This window comes from Vanellus vanellus (assembly GCF_965231255.1).
Source record: "Vanellus vanellus genome assembly, chromosome: 27".
NCBI lineage: Eukaryota > Metazoa > Chordata > Aves > Charadriiformes > Charadriidae > Vanellus > Vanellus vanellus.
Window position 1 is genome coordinate 1,040,077 of NC_138932.1, and position 19,718 is coordinate 1,059,794.

Consider the following 19,718-nt stretch of genomic DNA (forward strand, 5'->3'; position numbering starts at 1 on the left):
GTTTCCCCCCTGTCCCCCTGCTAGTTCCCCCCCAGGGATACCAGAGAGCCTTCTCTCTCCTCAGCCACGGGGTCACAGGGAAAAGCCACCCTGGGTCACCTCAAGTGCCTGGAGACATCCCCTGTCTCCACCCTGCTCTGACTCCTCCATTACGCCCTGCCCCGGAGCCCGGCATCAACCCCTAATCACCCCCGGGCACAGGACGGCTGGGGCGGGTGACCCCAGCCTGTACTGGGGTGTCGGAGGGGTGGCAGGACACAGGGGTGCCACATAGGGGCAGGAGGGTCTGGGGAGCGGTGGGAAGGGGCAGGGGGCCCGGTCACAGGCCGGGACTCGTCACCCATCCCGCCAGGCACCGCGCCCCATGGGGCTGGAGGAACCGGTTCTTATCTCCTCGCCCCAGCCGGCCTCCCGCCAGCAGCCCCTACGCTGAGGCCAAGTCAAGCCTGGCCTGGCCCCACACAGGGCCGCCAGCGCCATCATCTGCCAGGGCTGGGACCAGTCCCGGTGCTGCCAACAGCCCTGGGACCTCACACTGCCCCGCCCCGGTCGTGCCCCACACCGGGGGTGCCCCGCCAGAAAGCGGGGACACACCGGGGACAACCAGGCCACAGGCCCAGCTAGGCCGCGGGGGGGGACCAAAGGCCCTGCGAGGCCTCCTCAGGTCTTCAAAACCTCCGTTCAGACAAGGCCCCGCCGGGCGGCCCCTGCAGGATCGGCCCCCGCCCGCTCCTGATAGCGGTGCGGAACCGGGGACGGGACCGGCGGGGGACCGGCCCTGCTGGAACCCAGCCAGGCCGCAGCGGCCCCGCCGCCACCGCCCGCCTGGGGGAGCCCTTCCGCTCGCCCGCCCACCCCACCTCAGGGCACCAATAGCCGAGGGGGGTGGCCCCTGCGTCAGGGCCGCTCCGCCCAATAGGAAGGGGGCGTGGCAAGCCGCCGGGTTCTGCGCCTGCGCTTCGCCGCCGCCGCCATTTTGGCCGGCTCGGCGCGGGCGGTGGGAGGAGGGAGGGGGGGTTGTGTGGGTGCTGCCGCCATTTTGTCGCGGGCGTTCGAGTGCGGCGGGGAGCGGGCGGAGGGCGCCGGAGTCAGCCCCACACCCCGCGCCACCCGTCAGCCAGCCCCACCGGAGACCTGGCGACCGTCTGCTTCGGTAAGAGGGGTTGGCCCTGGCCCGAGGGAGGCGCTGAGGGAGGGAGGCAGGCAGGCAGGCAGGCAGGCAGTGCTCCGGGAGGGAGGCTGGGGGGTCTCCTCAGGCGGCCGGCGGGACTGATGTTTGCTCTTTGACGGGGGATGTGCGGTGTTTGCTCCTACCCAGGCTTCGTGCGCGCAGGGCCGGGTTTTCTCCCCTCGTTTCGTAGGGCAGCCGTCGGAGGGGGCTGCTTGGACGGCCCAGGCCAGGCCTCGGCTTCCTACCCCTCCTCGGCCGGTGGTACCGGGGCTCCCCCCGCGCTGTGTGACGGACTTAAGGGAGTGGGGCTTCCTCTGCGGTCGTTTTTCAGGAGAAACGGTTTATAAATCATCTTTAATTAAAAAAAAGGGGGGTTGAGCCGTCCAGTGGCTCAATTTCTAGATGATGGACTGTAAAACATTGTAAAGAAAGCATTTTGTTCAAGTGAGTACTCTTCGGCAGTCATCTGAGCCTTAAATTTGATACTAATTACTTAAAAAAAAAAAAGCAAAGCTGAATCGATCTGCATAGTTAGTGAGTTTGAGCTTAGCACATTTTGGTAGTATTCATCACTGCCAAAGCACTCGGGCTTGAGCTGTGCTCCAAAGATCATTAACAGCTGAGTTTAAATCCCTTTGCTGCTTTCCTGAGGCATGTGGCAGGTTCTCATGTTAGAGAACCGCATTAGGGCTGCGGATGAGCCGCCTACCGGAGTATTAGACATTAAAAACCCGAAGTGACTGCAGTTTATCTATGTCCAAGTCGTGGCAATCATAACGGGAGGATGGAACCTTAATATTTTTTTAAGCATATGGGACTTCTGTAGAGCAAGGTTGGAATTTTATTGCCGGGTATACGGTACGTGTCTGTTTAAAGCGAATCGGGGTTTCCATCTTGCTGGTACTAAAAGCTTAGGAAGCGTGGCAGTGTCACTAGATGCTGTACTAAAGAAGGCATTTAGGTGCCATCTTGACTGCTTTCACTTTCTAAAAAGATGACTTTTTAGTAAGGATGAGTTAGCATAACTTACTGATTTATTAAACTTGCTGTATCACGGCAGCGGACTAGAAAACTTACTAAAAATGCATTAGTAGAATACCCTTTACATACCCCATTCTTGATTCTCTCCACCAAAGGAGCTGGAATGGAGGGGTTTTTTTTAACGTTTAGTCAAGTAAGCGCAAGATTTCCGTGCTGTTTGTTAAATCTGCTTCTCGTGTTTTGCAGATTCTCTTGATCTGAAGATGGCTGCACAGTCAGCACCGAAGGTTGTGCTAAAGAGCACCACCAAGATGTCTCTGAACGAGCGGTGAGGAAGCCAACAGCAGCTTCAGCTCATAAGAAATTTTTTTACTTAATTATCACTGTCTGGTGTCCAAAAACCAACGTGGTTTCTGCCCTCTTTTAACCTCACTAAAACAAGCAGATGGCTATGCACCTCTGTCTTAAACTGCAACAAATGTGGTACGCAAGGTTAAAAGGGCAAGTGTTTTGGAGAAATTTATCCATAGCAGTTAATATTAAACTATTCAACACGTAATATGGCGGGATGTGTTATAACAAAAGAGAGAAACCTCACACCCTCCCTTTTTCTTCCACATGTTTTTACATTTATATAGTTGACACTGCAGCATGGTAGCATGTTACCCAAGCTGCAGCAGGCTTGCTGCTTTGTCCAAGGCAGACACACGTGCACGTGGTCTGGCCTGTAAGAGGCATGCAGCAGGCCATTAAACAAGCCCGAAGGCCCTTTAACAACGTTTTGGGCCTTGTAAGAGGCAAATGCTTTGCTTCATCTCCATCTCCTCTCCTTTCTCGATTTCTTTATTTCTTCTCTTGAGTATTCTTCTGTTTTTTTTCCATGCCATTGAGCTTTTGCAGTTCTACAGTGACAACTAACAGCGATGCTGCAGTTACGTTTCGCTTTCTTACTAATTGCTCTTGGATTAACTATGTTAGTGGCATTGAACCAGCAATAAAGGGAGCTGTTTGTGCACAGTTCCTGCTCTAGCAAGTGCTGTGGTGAGATATAGCCTGAACTGGTGCTCGGAGCTTACCTGGGGAAGCTGAACGGTGAGGCACAGCGCAGGGGGAGGCTTGCTGGCCTGTTTCATTTTGGTCAGTCCATATTCCTCATCCGTAAGTGTTTTCTTTTGCAGTCTTGCGTAGTTCCCAGGACACAGTAGAAAGCTGATGGGTTGCTGCTAAGGAGGCTTACTATCGTGCTGTATGTTCTACTCCTATATAGCTCTTAAAGACAGAAAAGTCTTTGTGCACCAAAGAAGTGGCCAAGTGAACTGTTTTTGTAAGTGAGCGTGCTTGGGTGGTGGCGTTTCTTATGGCACCAGTTCTGTGGTGCGCCAGAGGCACTCAGGTCTGTGCTCAGGGTCTGTTCTTTTGTAAAGCTGCCTTCTGGCACTGAGGTTTTTAAAGAGTTTTCTCCAATTTTAGAGGGTTAGTTTGGATTCTGCAGCCAGATTTCAGTTTGCTTTTCTGTCTCTGTGATGTCCTCTCCCATCTGTCATGATCATCTCTGCTTACTGCTTGTTGTCATTCCTTCTGCCATTTCTAAAATCAGTAAGCTAAAGCTTTATCACTTCTGAATTAATATACAACATCATTTCTGAGTTCCCACTTCTTGCACACTTGTGGAAAACAAGGAATACGTAATCCCATATGACGTGACCTAAGTACCACTCTTTACATAAGGTTCATGGGATCTGGAGATCCAGTCTTGAGAACCATGAAATGCCAATAAATGTATGTAATAAAGCTTTATTTAAACACCCATTTTATTCGACCTTGAAGCTTTACTAACATGCTGAAGAACAAACAGCCGATGCCAGTGAATATTCGGGCTACCATGCAGCAGCAGCAGCAGCTAGCCAGTGCCAGAAACAGAAGACTGGCCCAGCAGATGGAGAATAGACCTTCTGTCCAGGCTGCTTTGAAGCTTAAACAGGTGAGAGAAAGTGGTGTTTTTCTGGGGCAGCCCCTCAATGCCTGTCACCAGCAGATAGCTTTTTCAGGATGCGGTGGATTTTGGAAAAAAAAAAAAAAAGCTCCTGTAAGTTAAAAACGAGAGGCGTAGAAGGGACTTGCAGCAAATCCCACCTTTTACTTCAGATAAGTAACGCTTTGTAACTTACCCAGTTAATATTACTGAGCTGGGGGGTGTTGTGCTGGCTGTTGATATCTCCTCTCTATTTTTTCAGAGAAATGTTCTCATTCTGGGGTTTCTGGATCTGCCAAGTGCTTCATCTCGCAATCTAGCTGCAGTTAACAATTGCTGCAGGCTGTTTCCAGTCCTTGCTATCCAGCTGAGGCTGGTTGCTCCCATCCCCAACTCCACCCTCTCTGGTGCACTCTCTTGATAGCAGCTGCCTGCGAGGAACAGATGAACAAACTCATTTATTTTTTGCTTGCTTGCGAATACTAGAATGCAGGCCTGGATTTAAGGCATAGCGTTGCATTCTCTGTATATAAAGAGGCTTTATAGTTACGCATTTCAGAGATGAGTACTACAGACAACGGTGTGTTCTTCAAATTGCCTTCTGTTGGTGGAGCAGAAGACCAAAGCAAACATGCTAGATGTTGATTGCTGCAGTCGGTGTGCTTCTGGAATTAAAAAAAAGGGGCAGGGGACAAAATCTCTCTGCAGCAGAAACCTCAGTAACGAACAGAAGAGGTTCTAGGGCCTGCTCATTGTCAGACTGCGGGGGTTGTTGCAAGTTTTAAAGCGTATGTATAAATGAAAAAGCTGTAAGATGAGCTTAAAATGTACGTGTAGGGCGCAAATTGAAACCTGTAGGGTAGAGCTGCGCAGCAAGTTCAAATAGCGGCACTGTGTGACTTGACTGCAGAAGCAGTTAAAATAATTGTCTACATTATCTTGCATATGAGGAGAAAGCTGTGGAAATTTCTTAGCTGAGCTGCTTTGCCAAATAGTTGGAATACTTCAACCTGCCACACACACTCGTGGTCAGGGCTCACTCTGATAAAGAGGAATGCAGCTGCTTTTCAAGATCTCTTGAGGGTTCGGTTGTAGAAACAGGCTGTGGTGCCAGTAGGCCTTACAGAGCTTGTAAACAAAAGCTCTGGAAATGGTAATCTAAATTATTTTCTGCTTAAAAAAAAAAAGGCTTTCAAAACTTCACCAGTGGTGAGGGAAAATGGATTGCAAGCGTGAAGTTTCTGTTTGCTGACTTGAGGTGCCGCAGAGGAAGAGGGAAGGACCAGTCTTTCAACTTAGGTCTTCAACCCCTTTGAGTTTTACATTGGGCAGAGGTGTGCTTTCACAGCCTCCTGGAATTACGTGCTGCAAGGGAGGGCCGTGGAAGGGCGGCGTAGGGAAATTTGGAAACCTGCCTTGTGTTGGGTTCCTCTTTGAATACTGCAGGTTGCTGTGGTGATTGGGTTTTCACAAGTGCAGTATTTGGTATCATCAGGATCCTTCTGGTTGTGCTGTGCCCAGAGGTGCTGGGGAGCACTGGTCCCATGTGCTTCAGAAAGGACTTCTCTAAACCCCTGTGGAGTGCTGCTCATGCTAAATTCGTGACTTTGTGTTTCATGTCCTCCACATCTGAGTACACAAACCTGCTGTGATTTTTTTTTTTTTTTTTAATGTAAAAACAATGATACTGACTGTGGTTCTAGACATAGATTTACTTAGTGGCTGGAGCAGACCAAGGTGCTGCTGCTTGGGTGGAGCGGAGTGTGAGCACTCTTGAGCTGTTTCAGTGCAAACTCCGGCAGTTTATCTTAAACTCTAATGGTAAGTGACAGAAACAAATAATCAGATGTGGAACACACACATGCTTTCTCATGCCTTTCTGCCAGTGAGGCTGGGCGAAAGAGAGATGCTAACATTTTTTGGCTGCTACGCCTTTTGAAAAAATGTATGACTGTCTAAACTCTGAGGCAGTAAAACTTAAAATCTTACTGCAGCTCCAGAAGACACTGTTTTTAGAGGAAGCAAATCAACAGTCTGCAGGCTTTGCGTCAAGCAGACAAGCAGTAACTTCAAGCAACTCTTAGAACCTGTAGTAAAATGCAGCCTTTGCGGCGGCTCTCATAACTTTACCTTCTCAGGGCCGAGACCTCTTGTTCTTGAGACAAATATGAAGGTTCCCACTGTTGCTTCTTGGCTCCTCGTAGGCTTCAGCAGTGCCTACAGAGTCTATAGGTGCTCTGTGGGGACCAAAGCAGTACCAGTGGGTGTTAACGATAGCGGGGTGTAAATTAGCAGTTCAGCTGCTGCTTCAGAAGGGGTTGAGCGGTCTCTGCAGCAGTTCTGGTACAGGCGTGGGAGGACAGGAGCTGCTGCATCTGGCCCAAGGGAAGGCAGCTCTGTCTCTGAAGTGGAGTCTGGTGCCAAAAAAAAATCCCAGATACGCAAAGATGACTGTTTTGTTGTTCTGTTCTGCTGTTCTGGTGAGGGTAGATTTCTTCGCTGTGGTTTACTTTTTGTAATATAGATGGAAATACAGTCTGTGTGGAAGGATGGGGCAGTAGGGCACTGGGGACGATACCCATGGTGTGTGGCTGCAGAGATGTTCCTTGCTCGTGCCGCAGCTGGGGTAGTTCCTTTCTGTCTCGGGGATTTGCTTGGCCCGTCACCTTCCAGCAGAAAGGATTACTGGCCTGCCTCCTGGATTAAGTGTCTGCTTTGATTCGAACTGAGCAGCACTGCTAAAAACAGAGAAAAATATTTCTTTATAAATCTGCAAACTTGTCTCTGTACAAACACTCGCTTCCAGGAAAGGCCTTTTTTCTCCGTTCGACCTTCACAAACTCTCCCTCCCAGAGCAGATTTGATTGAGCTGGTCGCCCTCTATTTTATCTTTAAAAAAAAAAAAAAAACCAAAAAAAACCAAAAAAACAAAACAAAAAAAAAAACAACTAACAAACAAAAAAAAAAAAAAAAACAGAAAAAAACAACCCAAACCAACACACCACTCCTCTCGATAGGCGGTTGCTGTGCTGTTTGTGCTGCAAGTCGGAGATTGCTGCATGACTTTCTTGTTTCTTCCAAATCTTCTGTTCCAGAAGAGCTTAAAGCAACGCCTGGGTAAGAGTAACATTCAGGCACGATTAGGCCGGCCGGCGGGCGCCCTTGCTCGCGGAGCCATGGGAGGAAGAGGACTGTCGATGGGACAGCGAGGTTTGCCGCGAGGAGCCATGCGCGGTGGCCGGGGAGCGAGAGCTCTGCTGAGAGGAGGAGTCCCACTCCGAGGTCAGTACCACAGCTGAACTGGAGTCGGTTTTGTTGGTAACACCATTTTTTTTGACAGCAGGGGACTCCCCTGTCCCCGATTGCGTTGCTTGTCTGAAAGCTCATTTCTGATTTGAATCCGCTTTGTCTGTTGCAGGTCAGAGCCTGCTTCGTGGAGGACGAGGAATATCCCCCAGGATGGGCCTGAGAAGAGGTGGCATTAGGGGTCGCGGTGGCCCTGGAAGAGGTGGTCTGGGCAGAGGTGCCATGGGCCGTGGGGGACTCGGTGGCAGAGGTTAGTGCGCACGGTGCGACGTGTTGCTGCTGAATAAGTAAAAATAAGCTTTAATTCTTCTTTTTCCTCTTCAAGGCTAGCATGTGTGAGTACATGCAGCCCCAAAACCCCTCTGTTCTTAAATCCTAACACTTAATTAGGCCTTTTGTTCCTGAAATACTTGGCCTCACCGAGATCCTCGACACTGTCAGTGTAGCGAGAGGGGTTCTGGGGACTCTGAGCGGAGTTGTCCACTCCTGGCGGGCGACGCGTGGGATAGCATCCGAGGCAGCGAGTTACTTTCCAGCGTGGTGAGGAAGACTACACTGTCTCCTCGCGTTTCGGAAGGGAACAATGCAGTGCCTGTGTAAATCAAGAGGCTCTTAAAATAATAAGCGAGGGGAAAAAATTAACGGAAGAGAAAGCCTAAAGCCTTGAAAAATATCCTTAAATGCAGGGAATCGAGTCTTAGGTAAATGAACTCTTCATTTTCTACAACAAGTCACGTCTCGGGTAAATGAACTCTTAATTTTCAACAAGAAATTGGGGGAGCAGTGAGGCAGGAGTGCCAGAGGAAGTCCAGGAGACAGCTGTTGGTGGTAGAGGTAATGTTTCAGCCAGATGTTTGATTAGAACAGCAGCCAGATGCTTGCTGGGATTCCTCTGGGATCGGCCCAGTGCTTTGTAGGAGTTAGAGCAGACAGTTCTTGAGGAAACTGCTGGTCTCCTGACAGCTTTGGCTTGTGTTTCTGACAGACGCAGCTTGAGCGCTGTGGGGCCCGGGGTGTCCTGAAACAGCCTGAAAACCTCTGAAGTACTTGTCTGGAGGGGAAAATTTTGCTTGTAATATAAAAGCCGAAAGTTTCAGCGCGTCCCAGAGGTGCACAGGATCTCGGGGTGCACATGTGGAACATATAGGTGGGATTGGAATGCAAAGGAGAGGAGGTGGGAGTCTGAGCAGTGCGCAGGAGCACTCAGTTGCGGCTCAAATATCTGTTTGAGCTTCTGGACTGAAACAGGAGCAGCGCATTCGAAAGAGCATGGCCAGCGGGTGGAGGGAGGCCGGCCGTCCTCCCCCTCTGTTCTGCCCTGGTGAGGCTGTGGCTGGAGCCGGTGTGGGGCTCCCCGGGGTGAGTCAGACACGGAGAGGGTCCAGCAGGGGCTGCGGAGATGCTCAGGGACTGGAGTGTCTCTCCGCCGGGGACAGGCGGGGAGGGTCGGGGCGGTTCAGCCCGGAGAGGAGAGGGCTGAGAGGGGATCTCGTCAACGTTGAGCGATGGCGAGAGGACGGGGCTGGGCTCTTTCCAGTAGTGCCCAACGACAGGACGAGGGGTAATGGGCACAAACTGGGACACAAGAGGGTCCGTCTCAACATGGGGAGGGACTTCTTTACCGTGAGGGTGGCAGAGCACTGGCACAGGCTGCCCAGAGAGGTGGTGGAGTCTCCTTCTCCGGAGATTCAAACCCCACCTGGACCCCATCCTGCGTGTCCTGCTCTGGGTGACCCCGCTCTGGCCGAGGGTTGGAGGTGATGAGCTCCAAAAGGTCCTGCAGACCTTCACTGGGTCTGTCAAACCCACCATGGTGCCGCAGTCGGTCCCCGTAGAGGCACCAGTGGGGTTGCAGTGCTGCATGTAACACTTGCCTCGTCTCCCCGGCAGGTCGTGGCATGGCGGGCCGGGGACGAGGGGGTTTCGGAGGTCGTGGCAGAGGCCGAGGAAGAGGAAGAGGATCGCCACGTCCTGCCTTGACCAAGGAGCAACTGGACAACCAGTTAGACGCTTACATGTCTAAAACGAAAGGACACCTGGATGCCGAGCTGGATGCATACATGGCTCAGACAGACCCGGAAACGAACGACTGAAGGTCTTGTTCAAGAGACTGTCGGTGACGTTTAGTGTGTGATGTCGGTGCCCATAAGCTAAAAGAAAACAACGGAAACCCCGATTGGCGCTGGAAGGACCCGCAGGAATAGGGGGCGGCTCTGTCCCACTGAGAGATCGGACTGTAGCGTTCCTTTACCGGTTTGATACTAGCTGTTGTACGAAACCCTTTTTGTTGTTGTTGTTTTGGATTGTTTTTTCTATCTTGATTTTTTTTTTTTTTTTTTTTTTTCTTTTTTCTTTCCCCTGAGTACTCCAAACGCTGCTGTGACACACCTGCGGTTCATTGGTGGTGCCGGTGAGCGGTGGCGCAGCACAACCCACTCCTCGCTGATGGGATCGCCTGGCTTTTTGTGCCTCGAAATCAAATTTTTTTGGAATCCACTCTGTCCCCGAGTGTCACCCGCAGGCCCATGGCACTAAAAACCACCTCCCAGCAGGGCCACGGTTTAGGTCTTTAAATCTTCTTGTTTTAACCCAGAACTTTTTGGATTTTTTCTCTTTTGTTGGTAGCCAGTGTTGTGTTGATTCCCAGGTTGAAAACTTTCCTGGGTCAGTTCATTTTTGCGATTAAAATATTGGAATTTGGGGTGTTGAGTGGGTGACACCAGCATGGGGTTCTTTTTTGTCACGTCTTGCTGGAAAACAAGGGGGTTATTTACAGGACCGGGAAGCGGCAACACTTCAGTGTGGTGGAACCCTCTCGGGGGGCCAAAATTCAGCTCCGGTGTAGCCAAAAGCCCATTGGGACCACCGCTGCCCCCCACCCCCTGTCCCGCACCCCGTTTTTGGGCAGGGTCCCATTTGTTGTGTGTGTCTCCACCTTTTTCTCCCCCTGTTTGAAGCTCAGCCGTTCTGTGACCTCTTCCAGTTTCGGTGGAATCTCTTCTTTCTGGTTTGTTGTAACAAAGGAGAAGTAATTATCAAACAGATGTGGGCTCCGGGTGGTGTTTTTTGGGTGTGGAAATGGGGAGGGAGAAGTGGAGAAAAGCGCGGGGATCCCCGCAGCTGTTCGCCGTCCTTCGTGGAAGCTCGGCTGTTATTGGTTGGTGGAGCAGCGGCTGCTTGTTACGGCGCTTCCTATTGGCTGCGGCTTTCCGGTGCCTTTGCCCTTTTCGGCTGCTCCTTTTGGTGGTGTGATGGACAAGTTACCGACTGGGGACGGGCAGGGGCTGCAGGCAGGAAAGGGCAGGGGCAGGCAGAGACCGGCAGGCAAGCTTGCACGCACACAGGTACCCTTGCGTGGTGTGCACACATAGGCATGATTGCCCGCGAGCAGGCACGCTTGCAGGCACCCTTGCATGCTGCACACACACAGTCACCCTTGCATGTTTGCTCTCATGCAGCCACCCTCGCATGCCCGCAGCCACCCTTGCACACTTGTGCACACACACACGGACACTCTCCCTGCCCGGCTGTTGGTGTGACACAGCCATAACCCCCATTCCTCTGCCCACCTCACACAGGGACCGTGCAACCCAGTGTTCTGGCTGGTGTCCCCCCCCATTCAAGGTGGCATATGGCTTTGTCCCACCCCACATGCCTTGTGCCACATAAGGGTTGTGTCCCCTCTCGCCACCCGCTCTCCTGTACCCGCACCGGCGCACCATGCGTAACTCCCAGCTTGGTGGCCACGGTGGGCAATGGGAGGGGACAGCAGGTTCCCAAGCGTGGGGTGACAGGCAGGGCCATGCCTTGCAGGGGTCGGGGAGCAACATCTCAACCTGAGGAGGGACTTCTCTCCTGTGCGGGCGGCAGAGCACTGGCACAGCTGCCCAGAGAGGGGGGGAGTCTCCCCCTCTGGGGCCATTCCAAACCCTCCTGGACGTGTCCTGTGCAACTGCTGGAGATGCCTCTGCTCTGGCGGGGGATGGGACTGGGGGAGCTCCAGAGGGCCCTTCCAACCCCCACCATTCCGGGATTCTGGGATTCTGTTTGCCTTCAGAACCACCTTGGCCAGGGCTGTGCCTGCAGCTGTGCTCCCCAGGACTACATTTCCCAGAGGCCCCCGCGGCGCAGTAGCGGAAGTGGTTCCCGCCTCCCCTGCGGACTCTCTTTCCCAGCAGACCTCGCGCCGCCACAGCCGTCGCCATTTCCCGGCGGCCCCCGCGGTGTCGGCGGCGCCAAGATGGCGGCGGGGAGCAGCGGCCCGGCAGCGCGCGAGCTGTTCGCTGAGGGGTTGTTGCAGTTCCTGCGGCCGGCGGTGCGGCAGCTCGACGGACACGTCCACGCCGTCAGGTCCGGGAGGAGGGAGCGGGGCCCGGGAGGAGGGAGGAAAGCCCGGGGCGCCTGAGGGGAACGCCGGGAGTGGGGCTGAGGAATGGAGGTGGAGGTGGGAGTAGGGCTGAGGAGTGGGTATGGTGGGGCTGAGGGTGCTGAGGAGCGGGTACAGCGGTGGGAGCGGTGCTGAGGGGCAGGTATGTCCGGGGGGGTGCAATTTTGGGGGGTGAAGGGCTTTAGGAGCACCATGGGGGTCTTAGGGCTGCCTGCGGGGGGGGGAGGGGGCGTTTGGGGTGGGGGTTAGAAATGGGGTGGCAAGTAGTTGTTTTGGGGAGTGTTACGGCTGGTTGAAGGGGGGGTGTAGGTAACCAGGTGGGTGGTGTGAGGGTTTGGACAGGGAGGCAGTTTGGGGGGGCAGCTGGGGGCACAGGTTCCGTGTTGGAGGGGGGAGTAGGAATGGGTTTGGGGCAGGGGAACAGGACAGAGTGGGGTTGGGGTCGAGGGTTTTGTCTTGGTCACCAAGCTGTCCCCTTTACAGGGAGAGCCAGGTGGAGCTGCGGGAGCACATCGACAGCCTGGCCACAGGTGAGACATGGTGGGGAAGTCACCTCCGCAGCCCGGCTGTGGGGGCACAGCAGGGTTTTGCCCCACATGTCCTGGGGGTTTGTGGTGCCCTGGGCTCCCTTCCAGCCTCTGCCCTCTCCCCAGAGCTGTGCCGCATCAACGAGGACCAGAAAGTGGCGCTGGACCTCGATCCCTACGTGAAGAAGCTGCTGAACGCTCGGCGCAGGGTGGTGCTGGTCAACAACATCCTGCAGAACGCCCAGGTCAGCACAGGGACCCCGGGGGGTTGGGGGCCACAGTGTTTTGGGAGTCCTAGTCCCCATCCCTGTCCTGATGGCTGCCATTACCCAACACAGGAACGGCTGCGGAGGCTGAACCACAGCGTGGCCAAGGAGACAGTGCGGAGGAAGGCCATGCTGGAGGCGGCGGGTGGCTACCCCCAGGGCCTGCCTGGCAAGTGAAGCCCCCTGTAGCAGCCCTGGGCCAGATCCGCCTTGCACCACAGCTGCGCCGAAAGCCCTGTGAGCTGGACTGGGGCAGGACGGTGAAGGGTACAAGCCTGTAAGGACAGGGAACGGAACGGGCCGCTGGCGAGGGGAGCAGGTATCCCTGTTTGTAGCAGCACTTTGCAGAGTGTCCGCAGCACGGGAGGGGGCGAGAAGCCCTGAAGAGTGAGGCCGCAGCTCTTCAGCTGCAGCTGAAGGAACAGGGGGGACCCTGAATTGTATTTCCAGGTTTATAAGTGCCGTAATAAAAGCGCCCACGTGTTGTTTATGGGTTGATGAGGCAGTGTGAGTTTGTAATGCTCTCACATCACAGCCATAGCATTCCTTACATTGATGTGCTGTGGGGAGGGCGGGTTGGGGGTCAGCATGAGGATGGCAGAGCTCAGGGCGGGTGCGATTAGTGGTGCGTGCCAGGCTCCCTGGGGCAAGTCAAACACGGAGATGCTCTGCTCGGGGACTGGAGCATCTCTCTGCTGGGGAGAGCTGGGGCAATTCAGCCTGGAGAGGGCTGAGAGGAGATCTCATCAATGCTGAGCGATGGCAAAAAGATGGGGCCGGGCTCTTTCCAGCGGTGCCCAACAACAGGACGAGGGGTGACAGGCACAAACTGGGACATGGAAATTTCCATCTAAACACGAGGAGGAACTTATTTACTTTGTGGGTGACAGAGCACTGGCACAGGCTGCCCAGAGAGGTAGTGGAGAGATTGAAACCCCGCCTGCACACCATCCTGTGGGATCTGATCTGGGTGACCCCGCTCTGGCCGAGGGTTGGAGGAGATGAGCTCCAGAGGGCCCTGCTGACCCCCCACCGGTCTGGGATTCTGTGATCCCCAGGTGGGAACTTGGTTCTGGAACCCCTTCCCCCAGTTAGACCTTTTTCTGGCCCCCTTCGATAACAGGCATCTTCTGCCTAAACAAACAGGACACGCTCGAAAGGGGGGAACACTTTAATGTGCAACTTACAAAAACACGTACAAGGGACAGGTTACAACGGTGTGCTGCATTCGCCGAGGACAGGCTCAGTCCTCTGCTGGGTTCTTCAGGTCTTTCAGCCGGCAGCACCCGGCAGTGGGGGGTATTGCTGCAGGGGGAGAGACAGGCTGCTGAGCGGGGAGCGCTCCCCCACAGTGCAGGCAGCCCACGCCGTTCCCTCCCCTGCCCAGAGCTGCCTCCCTGCTGGCAGCCGTACCACCAGGCTTTACCTCGGCAGGTCACTCCTGCGTCTCCATGCTTTCCTCCTCCTCGCCTGTAGCAGGTTCTTCCTGATTCTCTTCTTCTTCTTCTCCTTCTTTCTTTTCCGGAGGCTTCTCGTAAGCCTTCTCAGAAGGCGTCACTATCACTCCATCCCACGTGGACATTTCAGAAGCCAGGTCTGCAAAAACGGGGGCTCAGGGTGACCTTGGGCAGTGCGGGCAAGCTCCATCCCCAGGACATGCAAGGGGACGCATGACCCCCTGGCTTGCCAGCTTCACCTCCCACTGCTCCGGGGTTTAACATGTCACTTCTCTGAGCCCTTAACTTTCTCTATCAAGGTAGAGGACCAGTCCTATTCCCCCACCAAGACGCTGACAGCCTGCGTGGAGGAAGACCCACGCGTTGCACTGACTCCACTTACAGCTGGCGTCACCCTCTTGGCCGAGGATTTTCCTGTAGCCTCCATGAGAGAGAATGCGGACAAGCGTCTGTGCGGTGTAGCACACCATGTCCTGCAGAGACGGGGAAGAGTCAGAGCATGGACAGGTTCTAGTCCCTTCTCCAGCAGCAGACAAGGCAGCTCACCTGCTGTTCGAGGGTCATAACTGTGTGCACTCGGAAGTTTCCGCTCTCGCAGGGATCGGTGATCCCAACAGATCCAGGGAGGAAGAGCCCCGCAGCCAGGATCTGAAGGCAGCGCCTACAGGACAAGACGTTTTGGGTTAAAACTAAACTATTCCAGTGCAGAAAAACACCCAGAAAGTCTGCAGTTAGCACATCTACGTGAGGAGTCTGCTTTGTTTCCAGTTTAAGCCCTAAGATTCCGCCGCTTTTATTTTTATGTTCAGAACTGAGATGGTAACGGGAATTTATATGAGTGAAGCAAACGGCAACAGACCTGTAAGCGATGTTAAGAGCCAGGGGCTGCCTGGTGGGGTTGTTCATCACGGCATAGTGCCCCTAAAGAAGAAAAAAAGACGGAGTTAGGATGAGAGAGAAGCGTAAGAATCTTGAATCCTGCTCAGGAGCTGCAAGGATCTGCTTTATGCTGGAGCCCAGGGACACGCAGGCAGCTACAAGTTAGCTACTGCACGCCTGGCACAGCAGCGTCCCCCCTCGTGTGCTCACCAGCAGGTCCAGAATCCACGGTGTGAGGGGCTCAAAGCCAGGGAATCGAATCCTCAGGTCTTTCAGCAGCCGGATTAAGACCTTCACCCTGGAGAAGACGGCAGAAGGGTTCGTAACGCGTCACGCACCTTCCTGCTGTGGGAACAGCTCTCCTTGCTATCTCCCTGTTCTCTGTGAAGGAGATGATTTCAACCAGGCCTCAGAGCTGCAGTTCCCCTTTAAGGCCAAACTCACGTAGACTGCGAAGCATTCTCCTCGAACCAGCGAGCGTGTCTGATGGCAGCCAGGGCACTCTGCAGCACTTTGATGTCCACTGGGAGAAGTAGAAATGATGGTTTTTTTCAACCAAAAGGTAAATAGGTGTGGGGCAGCAGCTAGCACCCCCCCACCCCGGTGAAGGTTCAGGTGTGGGGCAGAGCAAGCTGTGCTCTTACGGTGTAGTTCAGGATCCAGCTTGCGGAGATTGGGCGGCACCGTGGTGATGAGGATCTTCACCGTCGCGTCGGCTGAGCTGATCTCAAAGCCGGTCTCGTTGGTCAGCATGGTCAGGACTAGGAAGAACAAAAACAAGAATTCCTCACGGAGGTGCTGGGAGACCTTATCGGCATGCGGGAATGCAGGACAGAGCACAGATCTTGGCTGTGGCACCAGGCTGGGCACCATCACCATCAGAAAAACCCCAAAGCTTAAGGGGAAACTGCCTCGCATCAGTCAACGTCCTCCTCAACCCCGTACGGCACAGGAAAGCATCCCACCTTCGCTGGGGTCCTGCGCTCTCAGGCTTTCCACCACTTTGTTTCCCAAAGCTGCCACAGCTTCCACTAGGGAGAAGAAGCAGAAGAAAGAGGTGGTGAGAGTGGGGCCGAGCGCCACGGTTCAGTCAGCAGTTGCGCAGCCAATAACTCACGAGTGGGTAAGATTTTCAGAATGACAACCAGATCAGCCACGTTGTGCCCCGTCGTCATGGTGCCCTTCTTATAGGAACCCACCTGGCGAACCTCCTCAATTTGCTGTTTGAAAGAGCAAAGCAAAAATGAGTGAGTTTAACGTGCGTGCTACGTTTACAGGAGGCAGCATGAATCTTCAATCCACTTTGGGCCGGGTTTGGTAGCTAGAACATCCCTTGTGCCGAAGCATCTCCCCATGTAGCTTCTTTTTTTCCTCCCAGGCTCACCACTTTGGAACTCACCACTTCAAACGTTCCTGGTGCTACGATTAAATTGTCGATCACATTGTTTATTTTGGTCACCAGAGAAAGAATGGAAGCCTGAAAAGGAAAGGGAGAGGGGTGGCGTTACCAGTCGGTTGTCCGGTATGACTTGAAATAATCTGATCTTGCACAGCGTAATGCAGCAAGATATATAATAAACATATACAAGCAACATATTTAAAAAACACTGTTTAAGAAACTCTACCCGCATTTCTACTGCGGTGCTTATTTCAGGGAGAAGTCATTACTTTTTAGGCTACTAATGGCTATTCCTGGCTATGCACTCTGACAGATAAGCTGTCTGTGTGTTCTCTAACACTGCAGTAACATCCAGCCAAAGAATTTAAGGCGATTTTTCAGCACAAAACCTGTTCAGCAGCTGTTGGAGCAAGATCCTGGTTCCTCTTCAGCAAGGCTTCGCTGAACGCGGTCTCATCGGCAGCAGGTTTTACGCGGGGGAAAGCCATTTCGCACTGAAACAGGATCAGGTATCAGACTACAACGTCTAAGAATAAAGACTTTGGTTCAACCCCACTCATCAGCAAAATTTACTTCGTTTTCTTTTTACTCTCCAGCACTTGTTTCCTTTGCAATTCCCCATCGTGCTTTTCGCTTGTTGCTTTTATCATTTCATTTTCCTGTTATCCTAAGGGAGGGAGGACGGGCAGCTGCCTGTGCTGCCCGTATGCTCTCATCATGCTCCGACAGGAACAACAGGCCTTCAGAAAAGGCAGTGGAGCCGCCAGCGTGGCCATGTGACTACAGGATGTGAGACAGGGCCGATCTAATTAAAAATGGCTCTATCAAGAGGGTTTTTATTAACTATATTACAGTCCCTTAAAAGTAACACCCTTTGTTTGCAGATGGCAGGAGCTTTTCAGTTGCTATGACGGGATTCACTGCCACAGGGCCTGGAAGGCAAAAGGGAGTGAAATTGTTTGCCTTGGAAGGCACATGTCTGTAAAAGGGCCGATGCTCAGCAGGAGGAGGAAATTAGTTCCTCTAAGAAGATGGGAAACGTGTGTTGCTGTTAGTCCTTGTGAGGACCAACACGGGAAAAGAGCCTGGAGAACTTCTGACAGGTGAGCGACAGCTACGGGAGCAACCCACAAGGTTTGGGATAGAGAGCTGCATGAGCGGAGTGTCTTAAAAAGCTGAAAAACCTCAATAAGGCATTTATTTGTTGCGATTATTACTCAACTGCATCCTAGTCATCCTGTGTGACACAAGCACTCCAAACAACAGAGACAATAAGAAGATCTATTTCGGGTTAGTTACTGAACCAACAGCATTTTCAGTGAGCTCCGTTACTCCGGCTATGCTAAAAGAAGTCAAACCATCAAAGTCAGCAAACGAGGTTTTTAAGATGCATCTTTAAACAAGGAAAAGTCCCGCAGCTGTTGCCTGCAAACAGCTCCGTAGGAGAGGGTTACTCACGACATAGAAATCAAAGGGGATGTGCGGCACAAAGGGCCGGAACCTAAAGGGGGGAAAGAAAAGAAAAAAAAACAACTTTATTCTCTGTAGGACCGTCCACCCGCTCGCCGCTGTGTTCTTCATCACCGAACACCCCCCCTTTGTCACCGTTCCGTAGAGACGCGAGAAAGGCCCTACAGAAATAAGAAAGATTTCTTCATAACCCCCCCCTAACGATAACTAAACCCCATCCCCGGTGACACCGGCAGTGGCCGGACACCAAGGGCTTCCCCGCAGCCCGGAGAGACCGGCACCCCCCGCCCCTGCTCCTACACCTCACCGTTATCCTGCGCTACACTGCCAGCTCCAGCCCCGGTCCCTGCGCCCCGGCAGCTCGCCCCGGGGGGCGGCCGCAGCCCACCCCCTAAGCCTGACAGGCTACAGAACCACCCTCGCTAAAGCAGAAGCCAAGACTCGCCCACTGCCAGGGCCTCCCCTGGAACCAAAGCGTCCGCCACGGCCTCTGCCTCGATCGCCCCTGCGGAAGAGAGAAGGGAAACGGCGTTAGGAGAGGGGGAACGCGGCCAGGGGGGCTCCCCGCATCCCTCCGCGCAGGCCCCGGGCCCACCAGGTGGGCTCCAGCCTCGTACCGGGGTGGCCCCGGGCCCTCCCTCACGGGTCCCGGCACCTCCCGGTGGGCTCCGGCCTCGCCCCGCTCCCCGCCGGGCAGAGACCCCCGTCCCGGTCCCCGCTCACCTCATGGTTGCGCCGCTCCTAACAATGAACGCTGCTGTGGAGAGCCCCCCGCGCGCCGGGCTGCGCTTCCCCGCAACCCCGCAACAACCTGCCTTCCGATTGGCTCCCGCTCGCCGTCAGCGGCTGCTCCGCCGCAAGCCATTGGTTCGGCCGACCATCAATCCGAGGAGGAGGGGGAAAAAAAGGCACCAGTCACGGCGCGGGCCATGCGGCGGGCAGCCGCTGGAGGGGGTACGATGTTCATGAATGGAGCGGCTGGCGTGATCAGCGCGCATGCGCAGGTACTAAATCACTACCTATACTGTCAATAGAAGCAAGGTTGCGGACAGCAGAGTGGCGCAGCGGAAGCGTGCTGGGCCCATAACCCAGAGGTCGATGGATCGAAACCATCCTCTGCTAGGTGTGTTTTTCATACCCTCCCCACGGCTTTTTTTTTCTTCATTAGCACCTTAATTAATTACTTTCACTTTTGCCGCCGCTTCGGGCGCTCCCTAATGCTCCTCTCCGGCGCGACTGACCTTTCGCAGCCCGGTCCGGCACGGCTGGACACGGTGCGTCGTGAGCGTCCCGGGACAGCCGTGTCACGCGTGTCCCCGGGACCCGCCTGTGTCCCCGCAGCGCTGTGCGTGTCTCCGAGCGGGACCGCCACGCGTGTTCCCGAGCGCTGTGCGCGTCCCCGGGAGCCGAGGGTGTCCCCGCAGCGCTGGGCATGTCACAGGAGAGACCCGCGTGTCCCCACACCCACGCGTGTCCCCAAAACCCGGAGTGTTCCCAAAACCCGGAGTATCCCCAAGCGCTGCGCATGTCCCCACAACCACGCGTGTCCCCACGAGCTCTGTGCGCGTCCCCGGGAGCCGCGCAGCCCCCGGAACGGCGCCTACGGGGGGTCACCTCTGCGTTCCCCCCACGGCTGCCGTGGGGCAGGAGCTCCCACGGGGAGTGGGAGCGCCCACCCACCCACATCCACGGGGTCAGCTGAAGCCCGGTGGGACGCGGGAACTCCGTGGGGACGCAGATTGTGGGGTGTTCTCTCTGCGCTGATGAGTTTATCAGGTCTCAGCCCCCCACGGGTGACCGTGTCACAGGCGTGGGGGGTGGTGGGAAACCCGGGGGGCCGCGGGAGCTGCGACACGCCGGGACATGCTGGATGGCGTGTCCCAGTGTGTCGCGGCTCCCGCGG

General features: G+C 54.4%; 3 protein-coding genes across 7 annotated transcripts; 2 read left to right on the forward strand and 1 right to left on the reverse strand.

The window, feature by feature from the left end:
- The first annotated feature begins 993 nt into the window (after positions 1-993).
- On the forward strand, positions 994-10,474 carry CHTOP (chromatin target of PRMT1). Of its 2 annotated transcripts, none has more exons than XM_082496063.1 (6): positions 994-1,153; positions 2,399-2,480; positions 3,980-4,133; positions 7,220-7,406; positions 7,543-7,680; positions 9,321-10,474. In XM_082496063.1, exons 2-6 carry the CDS (start codon positions 2,416-2,418, stop codon positions 9,521-9,523), a joined length of 747 nt encoding a protein of 248 aa, XP_082352189.1. In that variant the 5' UTR covers positions 994-1,153; positions 2,399-2,415; the 3' UTR covers positions 9,524-10,474. The 2 variants fall into 2 exon arrangements, with proteins under 2 accessions (XP_082352189.1, XP_082352190.1); XM_082496064.1 differs by having other exon boundaries at positions 7,223-7,406.
- Positions 10,475-11,422: 948 nt separating this feature from the next.
- SNAPIN (SNAP associated protein) lies at positions 11,423-13,100 on the forward strand. Its single transcript, XM_082495992.1, has 4 exons — positions 11,423-11,780; positions 12,301-12,347; positions 12,471-12,589; positions 12,683-13,100. The coding sequence occupies exons 1-4, from the start codon at positions 11,671-11,673 to the stop codon at positions 12,785-12,787; spliced, it is 381 nt and encodes a 126-aa protein (XP_082352118.1). The 5' UTR covers positions 11,423-11,670; the 3' UTR covers positions 12,788-13,100.
- A 662-nt stretch (positions 13,101-13,762) lies between these two features.
- ILF2 (interleukin enhancer binding factor 2) lies at positions 13,763-18,603 on the reverse strand. 4 transcript variants are annotated; one of them, XM_082496009.1, is made up of 15 exons: positions 18,539-18,603; positions 18,278-18,320; positions 17,804-17,845; positions 16,735-16,839; positions 16,346-16,423; positions 16,064-16,166; positions 15,912-15,977; positions 15,591-15,707; positions 15,391-15,469; positions 15,157-15,244; positions 14,927-14,988; positions 14,614-14,728; positions 14,450-14,540; positions 14,037-14,206; positions 13,763-13,915 (listed from the first exon to the last, which is right to left on the reverse strand). In XM_082496009.1, the coding sequence occupies exons 1-14, from the start codon at positions 18,541-18,543 to the stop codon at positions 14,046-14,048; spliced, it is 1,155 nt and encodes a 384-aa protein (XP_082352135.1). In that variant the 5' UTR covers positions 18,544-18,603; the 3' UTR covers positions 13,763-13,915; positions 14,037-14,045. The 4 variants fall into 4 exon arrangements, with proteins under 4 accessions (XP_082352135.1, XP_082352134.1, XP_082352136.1 ...); XM_082496008.1 differs by having other exon boundaries at positions 17,804-17,846; positions 18,261-18,320; positions 18,539-18,572; XM_082496010.1 differs by lacking the exon at positions 18,539-18,603 and having other exon boundaries at positions 18,277-18,314.
- Between the last annotated feature and the right edge of the window lie 1,115 nt (positions 18,604-19,718).